At 42.6% G+C, this 19,527-nt stretch overlaps 1 protein-coding gene across 7 annotated transcripts in view; it reads left to right on the forward strand.

The window, feature by feature from the left end:
• The window catches only part of pbx3b (pre-B-cell leukemia homeobox 3b), a 57,661-nt gene extending 38,916 nt beyond the window's left edge, over window positions 1–18,745 (forward strand). For 2 of the 7 annotated variants that reach the window (XM_085180225.1, XM_085180226.1), the window contains exons 3-11: window positions 6,339–6,580; window positions 7,494–7,684; window positions 8,690–8,825; window positions 9,652–9,681; window positions 13,337–13,502; window positions 14,091–14,168; window positions 14,607–14,719; window positions 15,625–15,714; window positions 17,309–18,745. In XM_085180225.1, the coding sequence (XP_085036351.1) occupies window positions 6,339–6,580; window positions 7,494–7,684; window positions 8,690–8,825; window positions 9,652–9,681; window positions 13,337–13,502; window positions 14,091–14,168; window positions 14,607–14,719; window positions 15,625–15,714; window positions 17,309–17,401 (1,139 nt within the window). In that variant the 3' untranslated portion in view covers window positions 17,402–18,745. The remainder of the gene's footprint in view (window positions 1–6,338; window positions 6,581–7,493; window positions 7,685–8,689; window positions 8,826–9,651; window positions 9,682–13,336; window positions 13,503–14,090; window positions 14,169–14,606; window positions 14,720–15,624; window positions 15,715–17,308) is intronic. The other 5 variants (XM_085180227.1, XM_085180228.1, XM_085180229.1 and 2 more) reach the window with 3 other exon arrangements.
• Window positions 18,746–19,527: the final 782 nt, after the last annotated feature.

Here is a 19,527-nt window from a genome sequence, read left to right on the forward strand (position 1 = left end):
TTCTCTTCACTGGTGAAAGAGTGGTTTCATAGTTGGGACACAGATGGTAGGGGCTTCGGTCACAAAGACTGCTCCGCTAGTGCTTCAGTAAGAACAGTGACTTAAGTGACGTCTGCATTGAGATCTGTGGGAAAGATGGTCAGAAACTGCTATTGGCCCGTGATGCTTGTGCACTAGAGCAACATTCAGGGAAAAACAAAAGAGCAACTCTTCCCTAGCTGACTTGAGAATGCCAATGCAGCATGTGATCAGTGTCGGCAACAGTAGACTGTTGACAGTTACATAGAGAGGGACATTACAGCAGTATTGGAGTCCTTAAACTGATCCCTACAAAGATAGATGCAAATTTGAAGGTTCAGAAGTTTAAAAACTATCACTGGTTTAGAGATGCAGGAAAAAAAGGGGGACATTGTCGGATGATTCATCCCTTACCAACACCAACAGAGGGTATAGGTCTGAATGCATGTCACCTACTGAGAGCCTAGTGAGGCAGTTCGAGTATGTGGGGGTGGAGGGGTTTCTCATGTGGTTTGTGTCCACTTGTCCCCTGTAGAGGGAAGTGTCACTGCAGATCTTTAACATTCCTGTCTTGATGGGAGTGGTCTCTCCCAAGATGACAGTGTTTTTTGACCACTTTATTTGTTTCAAATAACAAATAAATGAAGATCAGCTGGAGGAATGGTGCTCAATCCTCCAGCAGAATCCAAAAGATTTATAAAACCAAAACCAAGGCACACTGAAGCTGCTGTGGAAGATTTTCCTGTCATTTGTTCCGTTCTGTTTATCGAGCGTATGTTATGTTTGTCCTAGGTTTTGGTACGGCTGCCTGAGTACCACACGGATGTCTCTGTGTTTGTTGCTCATTCTGTGACTAGCGGACCATGTGAACCACGTGAGCCCTATGTTGGAGCCCCATGCTGTACGTGTCCTGTAGGGTCAGTCAGTGTGCTGATCTGTAGCGGAGGTCCTGTCCGCTCATTTGGCCAGTCTCCCCCGACCGCCGCGTGTGTCCGCCACCACCAGGCCTGGTCAGCCATCACTGAACCACTTGGCTGTTTGCCCACATTTGAGTCTTAGAGGGCAGGAAACAAAGTGGGCACTCACATATCCACATATAAACACACAAATGCACATACACACACACACACACACACACACACAGGGGTGCGCGCACACACATGATCAGAGCGAGTGACAGTGGCTCTTGTTTACTCAGCCCTCCCACCCTCCCTCGCTCTCCTTTCATCCTCTCCCTCTAGTCTGTCATGTTGTGTGTCACTTCCCACAAATGTCAGTGCCACCGTGGGACAGTGATTAATTTTGGTGTGCCTGGCAAAATGTCTTCAAGATGTCTGTTTGGGTTGTCTTTTCCCACCCCCTTTGCCCACCCCCGCTCCTCGCATGTCTTGGAGTTGTGGGTCGAGAGTGGCATGCCCCCCTCCACCCCAACCCCCCCACCCCAATGCTGTCACAGCTTTTTGGGAGGGGAGGAGTGCCTCATCATCACCAAAGGACAAAGGCTACCTGAACTGACAGAGATCTTCTTTTTCTGACCAGAGCCACTTTTTGTCACTCCCCAGCGCCACCATCTCCATGCGCTGTCTGTTTAGTGTGTGCTGGTGGTGTATGATGGGAGAAGTCTTGACCCAGCACTGGGGGGCTGTAACACTTCACTGTCAGCGCGGCTGATTAGCTTATCACTCACTGCACTGGGAGGAAATACATCATCATTCCAGACAGGGATTCCCCAGTTTAGGGCCCATTCCCTGTCTTCTACTGCTCGGCATTTAATCACCACACTCTTTGTCCCTTCCAGTGTTTCAGCCTCACCTCTAAAAAAACCCAGTCCTTAGCGCCTCACAATGGGCGCTTTCTTCCTTTCCGGTGTTTTTATAGTAAAATCAGAACAGCTGCATTATTCACACGGACGCCCTTCTTAGCGTTTGAGCTGGAGACAGACAATATATCCATTTGCACTGACGCAGATATTGTTCATGTGGAGGAAAGCAGACCGAGCCATCTTCCCAAATTATTCTTTTCAGCTCACTCAACAAAGAAAGTGAAACACAAAGTGGCAAATGTGCTTTGGCTTCCCCACAGAGTGGTATCAGGTATGATAATTACCCTGCCATTAACATTGGGAATAGTTAATGTGTATTAATGTGTTAATGGCATGTTAATTACTGTACATGTTAGAGAGAGAGAGCCCACAGGCATTCTCTCAGATTCTTTGTGCCATGTGGATGTAGGCCAATCTTCGAAAAAAAAAAGCCTTTAAGAACGTCGATGAAAGAGGATTCTTATGTTTCATTTGACAGAACAAAAGATTTTCAATGGTAATTTGATCCAGCTCCCCGCCTCTCGAGCTGAAGGTTACCGATCCAGGCGCCACGACAAAGGAGATGATATGAAGTCAAAGGAGACGTGGAACGCGGCTGTAGTGACACTGGCCTCTTTGTGAAATGGATACTCTAAGCCCTCTGTAGTCTCTAGTGTTTTGCTTTGGCAGCGGGTTTTAATAACACGGTGGATTAGAAGCCCCGGATCCCGAGTGCCAAGCTTAAGTTAAAGCTCACCTTGGACGAGCTTCAGTAACAGGCTAGAAGCCACGGTCCTGCTCTTCCTTCCAGACGATTCTCTCCTCACACCATCAACTCCACGGCTTTAAGAGAGATGACCTTTGCAAATATTGACAGAAAATAAATTCTGTTTCGATTAGTTGGCTTTGGGAGACCTTTGCAGATCGATGCAATTAGATGAACAGACTGTCGATATGTGGCCGGAGCTGTTCACTAGAGGCAGTGGGTAGGAGAGGACTGCAGGAGGTCAGGGTTACTTGTAATGAACAGGATGTTTTGGAAACAGTGGTGGAAGTAACCGAGTCACAGCGCGTATCATCTAAACATAGGTTACTTTACTGCTTCACAGAACTTTTAATCTCGAAATGTCCTTTAGGTATCGAGAGAAAAGTATCGCAAAAAAATTAAAATCTCTGGCTTCATCTGCAAGAAGCGCCACTCTTCCAGTGTATCATCTCGTGTCTGACAGTGCACTGAGCGAGGCAGAATGAGGTGGAGAAGCCCAGAGCCACCCCTGCACTCTTCAGCAGGCCACATTAACCCAGCGGGGCTCTTCCTTTATGGCTCTCCTGCTCACACTTCAGTGATGAGAGTAAACAAGCAGCGGGGCAAAGGTCAGCTAAGCCCACAGAATAAAAGAGGGCACAAGGGGGAAAAAGAGGTGGGAGGAAAGGAGAGCAGCCCCAGGCAGTGCTCAGATCGCTGTCAGGGCTTCAAGCAGGGAATGATGTACGAGACAACGGCCCCGAACCGGAAATGATTATAAACAGTGAACAGGGGAGAGTGTATGAGAGAAAAGGCCTGCATTGCCTTTATCTGTCAAATTTGTTACATCCACGAATCAGATAATGACAGTGAAACCTGTAAAAAGTGAAAAGAAGAGCCACCCCTAACTGATAGGGAAGGATTAATCACAGCGTATCCTTTTGTCTCAGCCACAGAAGAGAAATGAGGAACAATCATATATGCAAGTGCTTTTTTTTTTCCTACCCGGCTACCCCACCTGTATTGTTGAATGACAAATGGGGCCGATTAAGGACATGTGACATTATTATTACAATTTCTCATTTTTTTCCCCTTTTATATCATGAAATGCGCCCTGGTAATTAAGTGAGCGAGCATCATCATCAAGCCCATGTGTAATAACTGGAAGATATGGATTTTTCTTTCTTAAATTCCTTTTCTTCTTTTCTTTTTTCCTTTTTCTTTTGCTTAGAGGCTTTACCAAGGTGACATGACTCCCGCACTTTCCCCTCGCACCGAGATTAATCCCACTTTGACTGTGGAGGTGGATTAAAGCTAAACTCGGGTGCCCAAACTTGTTTTAATACCCATATCATCAGACAAAAACAGGATAAAGATTTGAGCAGGAAAAGCAGCATTGCAAAATGTTACTGTGGAATTGCGAGTTACCATACAGATTTGTCAACCACACAGCAAATTAAAGATATTATCTCGCTTGAGCTTATATTGTGGAAGTTGTGTGATGACGCCGAGCTTAGCTCCTCCAACAAAGGTGCGCGGAAAAGAGACGGCGAGGCAGAGATATGCGTTTCGCTCTTATTCTTTCTTTAATTTTCAGTATTTATGTGGTTGAGATGAACTCACTATCCCTCCCATAACATGTGTTATGAATGACCAGCCAGAGCTGGCGTGGCACAAATACACCCTGGTGGACTCCTGCAGGGCCGTCTCCTTCTCGGAGCAGCGCAGTAATCATTTTTATCCTGCTGATTTCCTAAATAGAAATGGACACGTATGATAAAAATGTCACGGCCACTCCACATGTCAGCGGACTAACAGGATTACGTGTCACTTTCTAATGCCTCGCTCTGTTTTCCTTTGCCGTGAATGGCCACGGTATTGCACACAGGAACTTTGTGGTAATATATGGTAAGAGACAAGTAGCTCTTTATGGCCTGTGATTATTTAGTTTGAATGAAACCAGTGATTTATGCCCATTTAGCTGAAAAGCCCTGTAAATTCCCTCAGCTGCATTTCCCCTGGATATGGAGTGAGTGGAGTGAAAGTGACAACTAGGTTTGGTGTGGAAATGTACGCCGCGTCCCAGAGTTATATTTAATATACCTGACATGAAAAACGTGGCTACCTACTTACCACCACCCGCAGCACAAAGAAAAGTGCAGCCTGCTGAGTTTGCGTTGATTCAGAGAGTGGGTGTAAACACTGAATTAGGGAAAATATGAACCGTTGTGGCAGACAAACCACCAGCTATTAGAGCATGTTGAGATCCCGAGCCGGGCATCTGGTCAGTCACATTTGAATCATGTGCCGTTTTGTTTCACGCAGCACAAACTGGAATGGAAACAGTCGAGTCTGTCCAGAATGATGGCTTTGGGTGGAGTTGTGCAGATGCAGCGTGATGTGGATGAGGGTTAGTGGAGCAGCGGCATATTGTCCACATGGATGGCTTGGCTCTGCAAAGCCTGATGGAGCCTTGTCCAGCATCTCAATGTCTCCAGCACAAATAGCCACATTCATCCACTCCTTTCACACCATTACACCTAAAAGACTCAAAGCCAGCCGACCTATAAATAGAGGAAAATTTGTCTTTCAGTGGCATTGCAGTTGAACAAACCACCAACGGGGATGAAAACATCAGAAAAGAGGTTACACTGTGGGCTTTTTTTAACCTACGATTGTGTTTATAAGAAAGATATTAAGAAGAAAGGAGTGTTTTCTCTCTAGTATTTACTCTTGTGGACGACTCGCAGGGTCAGTCGGTCAAAGCACGGTAAAAAGGGCTTCTCTGATTGCATGCCTACTGGCTGACACAATAGAGCCGCTAATCTTCTTATTTAGAATCCAAAGGCTAGCCATATCTTAATGAAGCTGTAATGAGCTCTTGAAAATCCCTGAATTGCGGGAGGGATTATTGAATTGAAACAACTCTGGTAATCATAACGTTTGAGTAGCCACTCAGTATTTACTGCCCACTGAGCCACATTTTTATCCACTTACTAGACCTGATTGCTCGAGCGTGTTTTTGGTGTAATTTTGACCTGCGAGAGCTTTTTTCTGTGTTTGTTTTCTGAAAAGCCTGACATTGTGGTTTCACTGCCAGCGCATCCAGGTGTGCACGTAGCCCGCGCTATCTGCTGTGTGATTACGACCTGCTGACAGGCTGGCGAGACAGAAGACCAGAGGAAATAAACAGCACCATCTGAAAACAAACACAGAAATCAGGCTTTGCGCTTTGCATGCAATTCACTGCACACTTTTTTCCTTATTAATATTTCACAGTCTTATAATGTCCTAGATTCCTCTTAAATTGAATTAACTGAAGATTCAAAACTCACAAGGAAATAGACGCGAGTAAAACAGTAGTTACTTTTGTGGATTTCCCAGCATTCACTGTGTGAAAGACAGACACTTACTAGAGGTATAGTTTTCTGTTTAGCATCCTTTCACAGAGTAGAAGTGCCACTTCACCATTGAGCATTTGTCAGTTTATGGATGTTGCTGTCATGTCAGCCTTCCCGTACACACAGTGTGCAGCGCAGTGTGTAAATAAAAGAGAACAGGCGTACACATGGGCGACAGGAACACAGCATATACACAGGAGGCGCTCAGTTCCTACCTGACGGGGAAACATCACAGTATCAAACGATATAGAGTCAACGCTTCTGATTTCAGCTGTTTTGACTTATTCTCTTATTAATAATGTTAATTTTCCCATCTTAATTCATCTCTTGAATGCATTTGCTGAAACCTGTCCCTGTTTCTGTGTCTCTGCAGGTCTCAGCATCCGTGGCGCTCAGGAGGAGGACCCCCCAGACCCTCAGCTCATGCGTTTAGACAATATGCTGTTGGCAGAGGGAGTAGCGGGACCAGAGAAAGGTGGCGGATCTGCCGCCGCAGCCGCCGCCGCCGCTGCCTCGGGCGGGGCAGCCGACAACTCAATCGAACATTCCGACTACAGAGCCAAACTCACCCAGATCAGACAGATTTACCACACAGAGCTGGAGAAATATGAACAGGTAAGTTGGAGCTTTACAACCCCAAGGTTAAGATCCTCCCAAGAAATGCCTCCCGAATGAGTTTTTATTGGAAATAGCACACACCCTCCAAAATGTTCTTTATGCATTATTCCATGTGACTACCAGCTTTCAAATTTTGACTTTGTGTTTAAATGTTTTAAAGCCACTGAGTTGTACTTTCACAACTGCAAACTGTGGCGAATATGTACGATAGAGGAGGATGTGGGAAAAAAAGCAGCTCGGGAAAAAGCAAAATTGCCGTATTATTCACTGTGTTGTAGTTGATTATAGAGATCCAAAGGAGTGCCCCAGTCATCTGTGTTAAATGAAAGTATGATCAGCTCTTTCACCCAGCACTTTGAGCCTGCCATTAAACACGGGCATTATGGGTGAAAATAGAAGGTGAAACTGTGATGCCTCAGCAAGCCAGTGAGGTAAATTAGAGTAATTTACTTTGTGCTCTCTCCAAGAGAGGAGGTGGGTATGCGGGGGCACACAACACTTCGCCTGGAGTAAATGCATCTTTCTTAAGGGTGTTTCCAGGTTTTAATTATCTAAATGTAAATACTTAACAAATTTTACTCAGAGTAATGAGCTAAAGTGTGCACTACGTAAATGAGTTATTCTAATTAATCATGTATGAACTACCGTGTTAACGAAAAGCTGCTTAACTTCAGTGCATTAAGGCCAGGCCAAATTGCAGATCTGCATTTATTCTGAGATGACTTCACCTATTATGTCACAGTTATATGCAAACACCGCACTCCGTGGAGGCTTTTATCAAGAACAGCGTGCATATTAACTCATGTAACTTTAAAATATTAGTCAAGAGCTTTTTAAAGTTCTAAAACAAACAAACAACAAAAAAAACCCACCTCACGTTGGTTGCTTTTGTCACTCTTTCTCTTGGCAGGCATGTAACGAATTCACTACCCACGTGATGAACCTGCTGAGGGAACAGTCTCGTACGCGGCCCATTTCTCCCAAAGAGATTGAGCGCATGGTGGGAATCATCCACCGTAAGTTCAGTTCCATCCAGATGCAACTGAAGCAGAGCACCTGTGAGGCTGTCATGATCCTGCGCTCCAGATTCCTTGATGCCAGGTCAGTTGATCGTGTGTGCTTAGTGCGAATGTGCGCGCGTGCGTGTAGGTATAAAGTTTCGACTTTTTTATTGCTTCTGCGTGACCCACATAAGTAAATCCAGTGGGCGAGGTCATTTTTAGACGGTGCGCAGGTCTGAAGTTTCTTTTCACTTTTCTGGCACAGCACACAGTGTGAGCACTGCAGAGATGCATGATTTTAATTATGCCCATGTTCCATGCGTTATCCATTTCCAAGACAATCATGCACTCACACCTGAGAGCAGTTAGGACCCAAATGAAATGGGGGCCGAGTCATGTGTAATGGATGGAGGGGAGGTCATCAGCAGGTGTTGTGGATTACTCTAATCACTAACAGTATGGTGCATTGTAGAGGCTCTGCGGAGAGAAGCACAAGTTTGGGCCAAACAAGCCAAGTGGAAGCACATTTGCTGCCCACTGCCTGTGTGAAGCGCAGTAAACAAGGCAAAATAAGCAAATGCTCAACAACATGATAAGTAGTGCCCTGGGAGGGAAGGGGACCCAGATCTAGTTAGAGTTTGCTTGTTTCTACTGGAGATCCCTGGGGCTGTGGCACTTCAGGAACAATGCTCAACTGTGCATGCCATGATTTCTATAATGTACCGAGATGCACTCCGACTGGGCTTTGCGCTCCATCATGAAGCCCACCCATCCGCTGCACTAAACTCTACACATTACACGCTTGGACTAGAGATTGGAGACCAACACACCAAATTAAACATTGTATGTATTTTGCAACGGTATGTGTGTGTGTGTCTGTCTGTGTGCTTGTCAGTTTATTGGTTGTAGTCTTTTGTGTGTTGATGAGGCTCTTGGAGCAGGACACGATATCCTGCTCCTGAGGGCCCTTAGAGCCCATTCCTCATTATTTTCACCATTTATGTGTGAGATTGATTGTGCAATTTGTGCAATCCAAATGGATGAGTTAATGCTGGTCTCACTAATAGGCTTGCTCGGTGTTTCTCTCGTTTTGCTCCCCACTCAGGCGGAAAAGGAGAAACTTCAGCAAGCAGGCAACAGAAATTTTGAACGAATATTTCTACTCGCACCTCAGCAACCCGTATCCGAGCGAGGAGGCAAAAGAGGAGCTGGCCAAGAAGTGCAGCATCACAGTTTCCCAGGTGGGTAGTGCTCGTCTAACAGTAGCTGGTGGGTAATCAGGTTGGGAAAGGCTAAGAGCCTCGAGGGATAGTTACCGTAGGTCGCACCACCAAGGCGCAATGTCCTTTGCTAACCTTGACATTGTGACTTCCTAATGATCCTTCAGTCAAGGCTGGTCCCAGTCAGTCAGAGCAGGGCCACAGGGAAGGGAGGCCTGTATCATCTTAGCCTCAATCAAAGCACTATGCTGTCCTTCCTTAGTCGCCCCAGCGCTGGGTCCCCTGCCATTTTTCCCCCTCATTCCCATCCACCATGTGCGCTCTCTCTCTCTTGCCTGGTCAGTCGCTCAGGTCATATGGAAAGAAAAAAAAAAAAGGCATCATCCATTACTTTAAGAAAAGCGGTCACTCCGGTGCTTCAAAAACACTGGATGATCCTGGGTATTTACTCATATGTTTGCTCTTCAAGTGACCTTGCAGGAGTCTGCTAATTCTGTTATATTTCACACTTAAAAAGTCAACTTTCCAATTTGATATCTATCATAGCCTCCTCATTGGGTAAACCTGAAGGCAATATCTCTCACACCTAACCCCCACATCCAAAGTATTATTACCCTGTCTTCTCTTTTTTTTCCTCCCCCCTTTGCTATGATTGTGACTACTATCTAGATTTTTTTTATTCTCCATTGTTCTATGGTTGTCCTCTTGAGACACAATATCAGAGAAACATGAATCTATACAATAATCTGCAGTGTTTTGTCTGTGTGGGGAGGGGGTGATGAGGGGTATATTGAGTGTAGTCATGAAGAGTCAGATACTGTAAAAGCCCATTCTTTTTTGCCTTCAGGGGGTGGGAAGCACCATCACAGTATCACAGGTATGTCATAACTTCTCCTGATCCACTGTTTTCATTTTTTTGTACCTCCTTTGTTCATGTATGTAATGGCCTCACAGTTGTCCACTGCACAGACCCTCCCTCTCTTACACTATTGGATCCATGCTAATGCTATAATATCAAATTTAAAGTTTGAATTTACATTTTAAAAAAAGCGTGGCTAAGCTATATCAGCATTTACATCCCACTTTTAACAAGAGATTGCAGCCTATTTTTAATGTTTGACATCTTTACACTACACCCATATTATCACCATACTATGTGTGTACAAATGTGTCACATGTAATTTTTACTTTCTGGCTATGGTTTATGACATGATTTATTTGTTTTCTTTTTCTTTTCTTTTCTTGTTGTTTTGTTTTCTCGTAGAAGGTTGAATAATTGTGTGATCTTTTTAAATCTTGAACGCCCCCCCCCCCCCCCCCCCCTCCAAAAAATTGCACTTAGAGTTTATTTATATCCCTCCCACCTCATGATCACTGTGTGATTTACAGCAGTTAAAGAAATGGGCATTGTTGTCTGAGTGTCTCCTAAAGCAGTCCGCTGAACCAGTTCCCATGAGAACAAATAAGTCTTTGCAGAAATTAGAGGGCTTTTAAAAATTCACCTGAACTCATCCCGGGCCCCATTAGTGGTGTACTCCTCGATAAGCGGAGGCCATGGCAGACATCATTATTGACTTATTCTTAGTGCTTTGGCTTATTTTAGGAGGGTAACAGAGTGAGAGGCTTGACATAATGCTGGGTTCACTATAAGTATGTTATCCCTCACTGTGGCCCAGCCTTTCAGATTCATATATGGCTTACTGTGGTCACGCTGCAGGCTGGACTAATACCCCCCCCCCCCCTTTTTTTTTTGGTGCTTTCTTAATTGCACAAGTAGTTCATTAACTAAACACCATCAGTTGTGAATGGTATGCCAATATCGCTTTGCAGCTTTGCTCAATACATCTTTGCTGATGAAACACCCTGCATCATTTTAACAGGGATAACTGAAAATGAAGTCATCTTCAAGTAAAGCGCACACTCAGATTCCAGCAGTCCAAACGCCACATTTCCTTTCTATTATTACTTTTAATGCCCTTAAAATACCCTTGAATTAACAAAATTGCAGATGTCTGTTTCATGTCCGATTACTGCTTGAGCACAGAACTGATGCACAATGATGTATTTAAGGTGGTAATATTACCTAGTGCGAGACCAGGTCTTATTTCCTTTTTTATTCATTTTATTATTATTATTATTATTATTATTATTATTATTATTATTATTATTATTATTATTATTATTATTATTTAATTTGCATGTGCATTGCAGAAAGGGCTAAGGGCATGGGATATGATGGATGTAGTTTGTGTTGAGGTGTGTGGATGCTTCAGAGGCCACCTTTGATGTAATATGTGTCAATATAACACTGGTTAACTGTTAAACCTGATTCCACCACAGGGTTAATATGTTCTGTTATAATGCAAAATGTATGACACCCTTTCCAATATTTCAGCTATTTAAAAATAATAATAATTTCAAAGCAGCGAATGCTTTATTTTTTGTATTTGATCTTACAGTAGGGCATTGCAAGCTCACTTTTGGCTCATGCATTGGTCATATATTGATCAGAAAGCAGTATTTATCTGAGACACGATGAAATAGTCCAAACTCTCAACTACAGTGTGCAACAATGAAGCCAGTTGTATTATAGCTTTGCACAGGAAGTCTGCATTGTCATGACACAATCGCTGCCTTTGAGTGCGGGTGGTGTCAGGTAATTCTTACCAAACATAGGAGTCAATTGAATGCATGGTCTGCTACGGCGCTGTGCTGTGCATCTATTCAATATTTTAGCTGAACCCGAGAATCACTAAAGCCAGAGTTCATCGGGCAGGAGAGAAATGTGTGTGCAGAATAAAGAAGGGTGGTATAACATCCACAAGATGTGACGCCACCGCGGCTGAGTCTGTCCAGACTGCTGAGGCTTGTAACACAATAAATGTGTGCACTACAATCATAACACACTCAAAAAAAAAATCTATTAATTTTATGAAGTAATCAGTCATATTTTATTGCAGGATTTGCCTCCTTTCTGATGAAAGTAATATGCGATGAAAGTAAACTAGTGTATAGTCTGTATCCATTAAGTCAAATTTAATGATAAAAATAGGTCTGAACGTGCAAACACCACAACTGGCCACAACTGACATTTTAATAAATGCAGATCTGTTTAATGCACTGTTTTTATGAACATTTTGTTAAATTAAACAGACTGATGAGCTTTACAAAACATTTTATATGATTTTTCAGGGGTTTGTGGGCACATTGCGAGCTGTCCAAAAGAGCAACAATATTGCATCGTCTTAGGCTCTACAATCCACTCTAAGCAGGTTAAGTAAAAAGGATGATGGCCAGGGCTTTCATTGCTTCCAATTAAGCCTTGCTTGTTAGTTTAACCTCTAGGTAAACCCATCAAACAATTGATGTCAAGGAAACCCTGCCAACAGTGGGCCTCGCCTGAATGGTCATTAATTTTAATTGCCTAGATATTAAAGATTTAGAGCACAGAGACGTGTAGGATAGAAATGATCTGATGTCCTGCAAATCCAGTCAGTTTTTACGCCACAGCATCGGCGGGCTGCTGGGGATATTAAAATTTAAGCACATGGGTGGAAATTAAATAAAGCGTCATTAGGGGCAGCTGCTCTTTGGCTGGTCCAGCCGTGGGCTGCAGGGCCTGAGAGGGGGGCTGCAGCACAGCGACAAGACACTCTAATTTATAGGACCATTAAAAACAAGCATCATCTCATTATTATTCCACTGTTATTGCAGAGCCAGCATTCACACATAAGGTTCACACCATACAACTTTTCAGTGTCTGATGTTGAATGGCATCGTTTCGGTCCAACAAAATTAACATATCCGACTGCTCTAAATCTGAACGTACCCAGTTTCTAGTGCATGTTTGATCTCGAGTCTTTCTCGAGCCTTAAGAGCTCTAGGCCTGCCCCAATAATCTCTGTACTGCTTCTCATGTCTACGGCGCTCTAAATCACTGAGCGTGCACAAATGTTTCATTGCCTTAGTGTTTTATGATCTTCCAAAGTAAAGCAACCCAGACTCAGTAATCCCAAAAAACTGTGTAATGTTTTCCAGTGGTTATGCTAAATTGGACGTACTCTTCATATGATGAATTATTACAATACGTTAAGCAACTGTATTTCTATAAAATGTCAATCACCTGGACCCACTCGTCTGGAACCAGCGAGAATTCTGTGGAGGATAAAATATGAACATTCATATGTTTCACTGAGGGAAATGTCAAAATTTGTATCCTTAACAACCAGTCCTCATATGAGAAATATGTACCGACTTCAGCGTCTGTGCAATAGGAGCCCCTTGTGTTTTAGTTTTGTCAGGAGACAGATCTGAGAGCATGTCATGCTCCCATCCATGAGAAGACACAAGTGGCTCCTGATTACGGCTTAATTAGCTTGTGTACCCGGCGGACATTAGCACAGGGGCTGGGAATTGGGTACTTGATGGACCCAAACATGACATCTTGAAACAATTGCACTGCTCAGTGCATGGTGCTGTGCCTGCTTGACATCTGACTCCTCTGCTCCTCCTCCTTCTGCTCTCCCACGCAGGTATCCAACTGGTTTGGCAACAAAAGGATCCGGTACAAGAAAAATATCGGCAAGTTTCAGGAAGAAGCCAACCTGTATGCCGCCAAGACTGCTGTAAATGCGGCACACGCTGCAGCCGCTGCAGTGCAGAACAGCCAGGCCAACTCCCCTACCACACCTAACTCCGGTAGGCATTCCTGAATATAGACAAATAAAACAAACGAAAAGATCTACCTTCTACCTCAGTCCTTAACCTGCTGCCTGCCTGCCTCACTCTCTCATGCACCATTCACACAGGCTAGAGTGACAGGCTCTGCTCCCAGCTTGGGGATCACAGTGTCTCCTGTCTATAAGACAGTTGATGCCAAGCAAACTCATGCATAAAGAGAGCGTTCCTGACTTGTGAACCGAGAACACATGTATTTTTGGCAAAATAAGAAAAAAAAATTCAAAAATAATGCCGTGGGATTTGTTTTCCCTTGACTTTCTGTCAACTTCTTGTCATTTCTAATGTAATGGTATGTATTCCCACTGAATGGTAAAGGCATTTTGCAAAAAAGTGAAACATAATTGCTGGGAGCATTTTACCTGCAGTAGTAGTATCAAAATGGTATTGTGTGCAGTTGATGCTGAATAAAAATAGAGATAAAAGCAAAGAGCCTGAAAGGGCATATTTAGTCAAGTTTGATGAGTAATGTAATGCTGAGTTTGGACTAGCTTGAGCTTCGTCGGGATGTGGTAAGCTTATGAAGTGGTCCCTTTTTCTTGCACCCAGGATTCCAGATGAAAGATGAAGAGTTTCAGCTGGATTCTGCAGAGAGCAAAAACACTCTTTTAAGCAACATGTTTACTGGTACTGGTCTTTTCATAAGCTTCTTATTGTCCTTGTCATTTACCATGTGATACCTCCCTGCTAATTTAGACTGGAAGTAGGTGATGTGGAACAATTGGGAGCTTAAGCGACCAACCACATATAGAACCGGTCCCCTTGTTGTCATGTGATTTTCATTTAATTTGTGCTCACTGCATTCGTAAAAAAAAGATCTTCAGTTCTTCTGCACATCATCCTCCTCCTCCTCTGTTTTGGTTCCTTGCCTTTTCTTCCGTCACCCCTGTAGTTGCCTGCTTTATGGGAGTCTTTCTTCTGTGTGTTTGTCTGCTTGAGCTGGGTGTGTTTTTTACAGATAAATGTGTGTGCGTGTGCGTGCGTGCGTGCGTGTCTGTGTGTGTGCCTGTGCTTTCCCTTTATAGCCCTCTCATGTATTCAGCTACTTACATCTTCCCTTTCCAGGTTCTTCAGGTTCTTTTAACCTCCCAAACTCTGGGGACATGTTCTTGAGCATGCAGAGTCTGAATGGGGATTCTTACCAAGGGGCACAAGTCGGAGCCAATGTACAGTCACAGGTAGGAGCAACAATCAGGGACAGTTCCTGACGACTAGTGCAGAGAGCTGTCCTTGTCTTGCCTGTGTACTGAGCCATCCACAGTGCAGTCTAAGAAGCACAACAAACTGAAAAAAGCAAAAAAAAAAAAAAAAATCCAAAAAACATGAATAAGAAAAACATGCTGCCCATCCACGGGCAGTTCAAATTACCAAGCGAGGCCTCCAATAACAGCCCATTGACTGAAGTGTTTACTGACTATTTCGCTTTGGATGGAATGCTTTGGCCGCCAAAATATGATCCCACCCCACTGCAATCATGCCGCAAAGCAGTTTCCTGGTTACTATTCAAAACATTGTCTGAATGCATTTGGCTTTGACTTGAGCTCTTGGGTTGGTATTTGGGTTTTTTGGTACGATGTTATCCCCTTTTTTCTGTACTTCTGTATCGCTATCTTTCTGTCTCATCTTGTTATTGTTTGTTGTTGATGTTTTCCATTTTGTGAGTTTAACGCAGCTACACAGCCGACACACTGCACACACTCACTACCACACCAGAAAAAAATATATGCTCATTCATAATAAAGGTAAAGAAAAATCAAAGCTAATTTAAGATTTTTTTTAAAGTCTATGTGTTCCATTACTTTTACTTATGCATTTATTTATTTGGTATCAATCCACAACTGCTTTAGATGAAGTAGTATACCTGAGCATGCTCGTAACATCACTATCCTTTGTTTTTAATTTTATTTTGAAAATCTTTTTGCCGTGTTTTTTTCTGGTTAGTACATTTGCTGTCTCAGAAGTCCCTTTTTGTTAATTTCACTTCAGTTAATATCTTTTGCTTTACTAAGCATGTTTACAGTTAGTGTTGGACGTCTGCGAGACACTCGGCTGACCATCTTGTCCACCTTGTCTGTCCCTTCAGGTGGATACCCTGCGCCATGTTATCAGTCAGACGGCAGGATACAATGATGCTCTGGGGGGAAACACGATGTATAGTCCACATGGCCTAAATGTAAGTGAAGGTTTTATTGGCTTATACGTGGAGCTTGTTGAGGCAAAGGGAGTGTGAAATTCATTGATACTTTTTTTTTTTCAATAAAAGTGCTGCATGGTTATCCTTTAATTTTATTTAATGAAATTACAGTGCATTACATTGCTTTACAACCTGCACAATAAAATATTAGCCAGTGTGTCACATCACTGTGTCACCTGATCTAAATAAAAGCTGCTTTTAATAAAGAATATGCTACACAGCAGGTGAATAAAGTCAGATTTACTTTAATAAACGGCTTTTAATACTTTGTTTGACTCAAACCAAGAATGAGATTTGGAGGGGGGAAAAAAACACACCCTATCTGTTGCATTTCAGCTGCTTTGAAATGCTTCACAGCATTTTCCGTAGACTTATCTTCATGATAAAATATGATCACGTGATTGCCCGCAGCCTTTTTCCAGACATGAATTTCTTCTTCCCTGATGAGGTTTGATACGGCGCCTTTTTGTAAAGCAGCGCATAATCTGAAGCTATCAGAGTAAAGATTAATTTCGTTGATGAGGGAGGATGGAGAGTGAAGGAGAGAAAGAGAGAGAAATAGGAGGAGACAGCTCGTTCTCTCGGCACTGTATCAACACTGCAACATTTGCTCTCTTTGTGTTAGCATGCCTGTTGGGTGAAATGCACAGATATTCACAGTCTTAATAGTATGTAAGAGTTAAGCATGAAAATAAGGTATTAAATTCGTTTTTAAAAAATCTATTTCTTTTTTTTTTTTTAATATAAACAAACGGTGGCGGCTGTTGCCAGCAATTCTGTGCTGTTGGTGTCATTTTGGCTTTGCTGTAGCCTTATTGCTATAAGCTCTTTAGACATGTCAACTCCTTGTAGGATCAAGTGTTTCTTTCTTTCTCACAAGGTTTCTCACTTCCATGTGCAGTGTAGACCTGTGCCTACTGGCTCAGCAGAGCTCAGTGTGATCCCTACTAAAATATTAATAGTCGAATAACCTTAACACATGAAAAGAGAGGATCGGAGCACAAAGAGTAATAAAGTAAAAAACATATTCTGAACAGAAAGCTGTGGAAAAGCAGCCGTTTTTAGCCATAGCCCAGAAAATGCACTATTGATATATTCGCATAGACCTTTAGCTGTGTTGGTGGTGACGTAGAGGGATCCAGTAAAGGCTAGGTCACGCCTGGAGCAAAGCAAAGTCAGGCTGGCTAAGACTGGCTCTCTTGGAGAGGCCCTGCCCTGTCACATTCCCTCAGCTCTCCCTACCTCACGCAGCCCAAGCCCTCCCTCTTCTTGACTGACAGGAGAATATGTAGCGACAAGCTGTCGGTCGCTTCTGAAATCTGCTTAGACACTGATTTCAGGGATCGCTCCCATTGGTCGGGACACAGGACAAATTTGTTTTTGAGAGTCTCTTTGCTGATGCTACTGTAACACGGAGACTAGACTAACTGCGTCTGCAACATTTTAATATCAACTGACACATTAGGGCAATCAGTCTATATATCTACATATTCTGTTTTTGGAGTGTCTAGAATTTACCAGGTTCATATTGCATCGAGTGTTTGATTGTAATCTCAACCTTTTTGTGTCCAAGGCTAATGGGGGATGGCAAGATGCAACGACTCCATCTTCTGTAATATCTCCAACAGAAGGACCTGGAAGTGTGCACTCCGATACCTCGAATTGATCCGCTATTAATGCATCTTCGCCTCTAGCAGGACTTTTTAACTGGCTGACCACCTGAAGAGGATATTGAAAAATAAACTTTCACAGCAGATTGGTTTTCACGTATCTTAAAATGTATCACGACCGTGTTGCACGCATTGAAACTCCATCCTCCATTATGAACACCAAGTGTTTCCCGGTAGCTGTTTTGTTCTTTCTTCATAAATCAATCAAGTGTACACACCATGCTTTTCTTCTTCTTTTTAATTTGTTGGTTCACTGTAGAGGTAAACACATGCACATTTCCAAACAAAAATAACAGTAAGCTTTCAGGATAATTATCTCCACTCAAAAGTACGGGATGACACTCGTGTGTTTTCCGTGACATTTTATGACACCTTAAAGGCCCATTTGTTCGATTCTTGATTTAATTGCCGCTCTCCATTTTGATAATTGAGTCCTTACAACATAGAGATTAAAGCAGCTGTTTCTTTGACTGTAATGTGCTCGCAGTCTTGTCCGGCAACTCAACAATGCTGTTGTTGACAGCTCAATGGCAGCTTTGTAGTTACTTTCAAGATTTATTTTTGCCTTACAGCTGTATACATTAGTACAAGGAAATGACTATTCAAACTCTGGAACATAAAGAAGCATAATTGATTGCTTGACTATAACATGACACCACTGCATATTTTATAATTTGATGTTTAGTATGTACATATGTAAACCTTTTTTTTTTTGTACTGCTTATGGAAGCCCCCCTCGACAGCACACACACACACACGGACAGTAGATCATTACAACATGGCACACAGGAGCAGGCCCCCATTACACAGGAAAAGTTGTACATAATATAGCTTAAGAGTAATTATACACCCCACCAATCAATACCCAGCTTTATTACCTCATTCATAGAAACCAATCATTTCCAACATTTCTGTAGCTTAGAGCGCTCACCTACTACCTCTAAACCATATCACCACCACAGTTTCTTTGGCCCTTATTTAATGTTTTTATGTAGTTATTTTGATCACATCTTGTAACACTGTAAACTCTTCATTCTCTATGTAATCTAATGTATATTTTAATCTTTTAATAAAATGATGTTGCAGCTGTGCAACTTAAAATAACAAATAAAAACAAAACAAAACAATGAAATAACAATATTAATACCATGGAAAATAGACGGGGAGAGGATGGGAGGGGGTGGGGTTGGGTGGCTGAAGATGTTGTTGCTCTGTGGCTTATACGGCTGGGGGGTGTGGGCGCGCGGGGAGGGGTGGGGGCGTGTGGCGAATATTGTTGTTAAATTAACACCAAACAGTTAAAACTGTTGTAAATAATGAAGGGAGGGGGAAAAAAAGAACATTTTGAATGTTGCTCATCTTGTTACTAAATCATGCGGAGAAAAAAGACAAAAAAATCACTATAAAAACTGTAATGCATAGAGGTTTCAGTATTCAGAACTGTACATTTCCAGCTCTGTTCAACAGGGTTCAAGACTTCTTTTCTCTTTTTTCTATTGTATGTGATTCTGAAACTGAAAAGTCATGACAAATGATTTGTGGCAGTGATTCTAATGTATTAAAGATGTTTAGTGTTACTTTCTAACCAGACTACACCCTGGACTGAAAAGTCTTCCTTGTGGTAGTTGTGTAATTTCAAACATGAATAAACCTTTTGCTTTCATGACAGCAAGGGGGTGTGTTTGTTGTCTCTAGTTTTTCCCTTAACGCTTGTCTGGTAAGTAGAACCTCGGCTCTCTTCTCCATCTCTGTGAACTCTCAACAAGGGATGCAATTTACTTCAGAGTCATTAAAAGCCATTTCTTCTCATTTTTAAACACATTTCCTGTTTAGTTTTTAGATAGATTAAATACAAATTAAAGATAAAATCATGTTATTTATTCATCACGTATGGATTTGCCTGCTTTACATATTGTGGGTAGACGCTGAGGACTTGACCTGGGTTGTAACTACTGTAGAACTGACAAAGTGCAATTAACTGAAATGTCAGGCACTTCTTATTCAGGCTGTTTTGTCTGTCTTTTGTGGAAAGGCTGGCTTAATGGATCATTGGTTACCAATTCCACATGGAAATTGACATCCATTTATTCTCATTTTCTTAGCATAGTTCTTCATTCTTGTC

This window comes from Neolamprologus multifasciatus, chromosome 12 (genome assembly GCF_963576455.1).
Source record: "Neolamprologus multifasciatus chromosome 12, fNeoMul1.2, whole genome shotgun sequence".
In the NCBI taxonomy this organism is placed as follows: Eukaryota; Metazoa; Chordata; class Actinopteri; order Cichliformes; family Cichlidae; genus Neolamprologus; species Neolamprologus multifasciatus.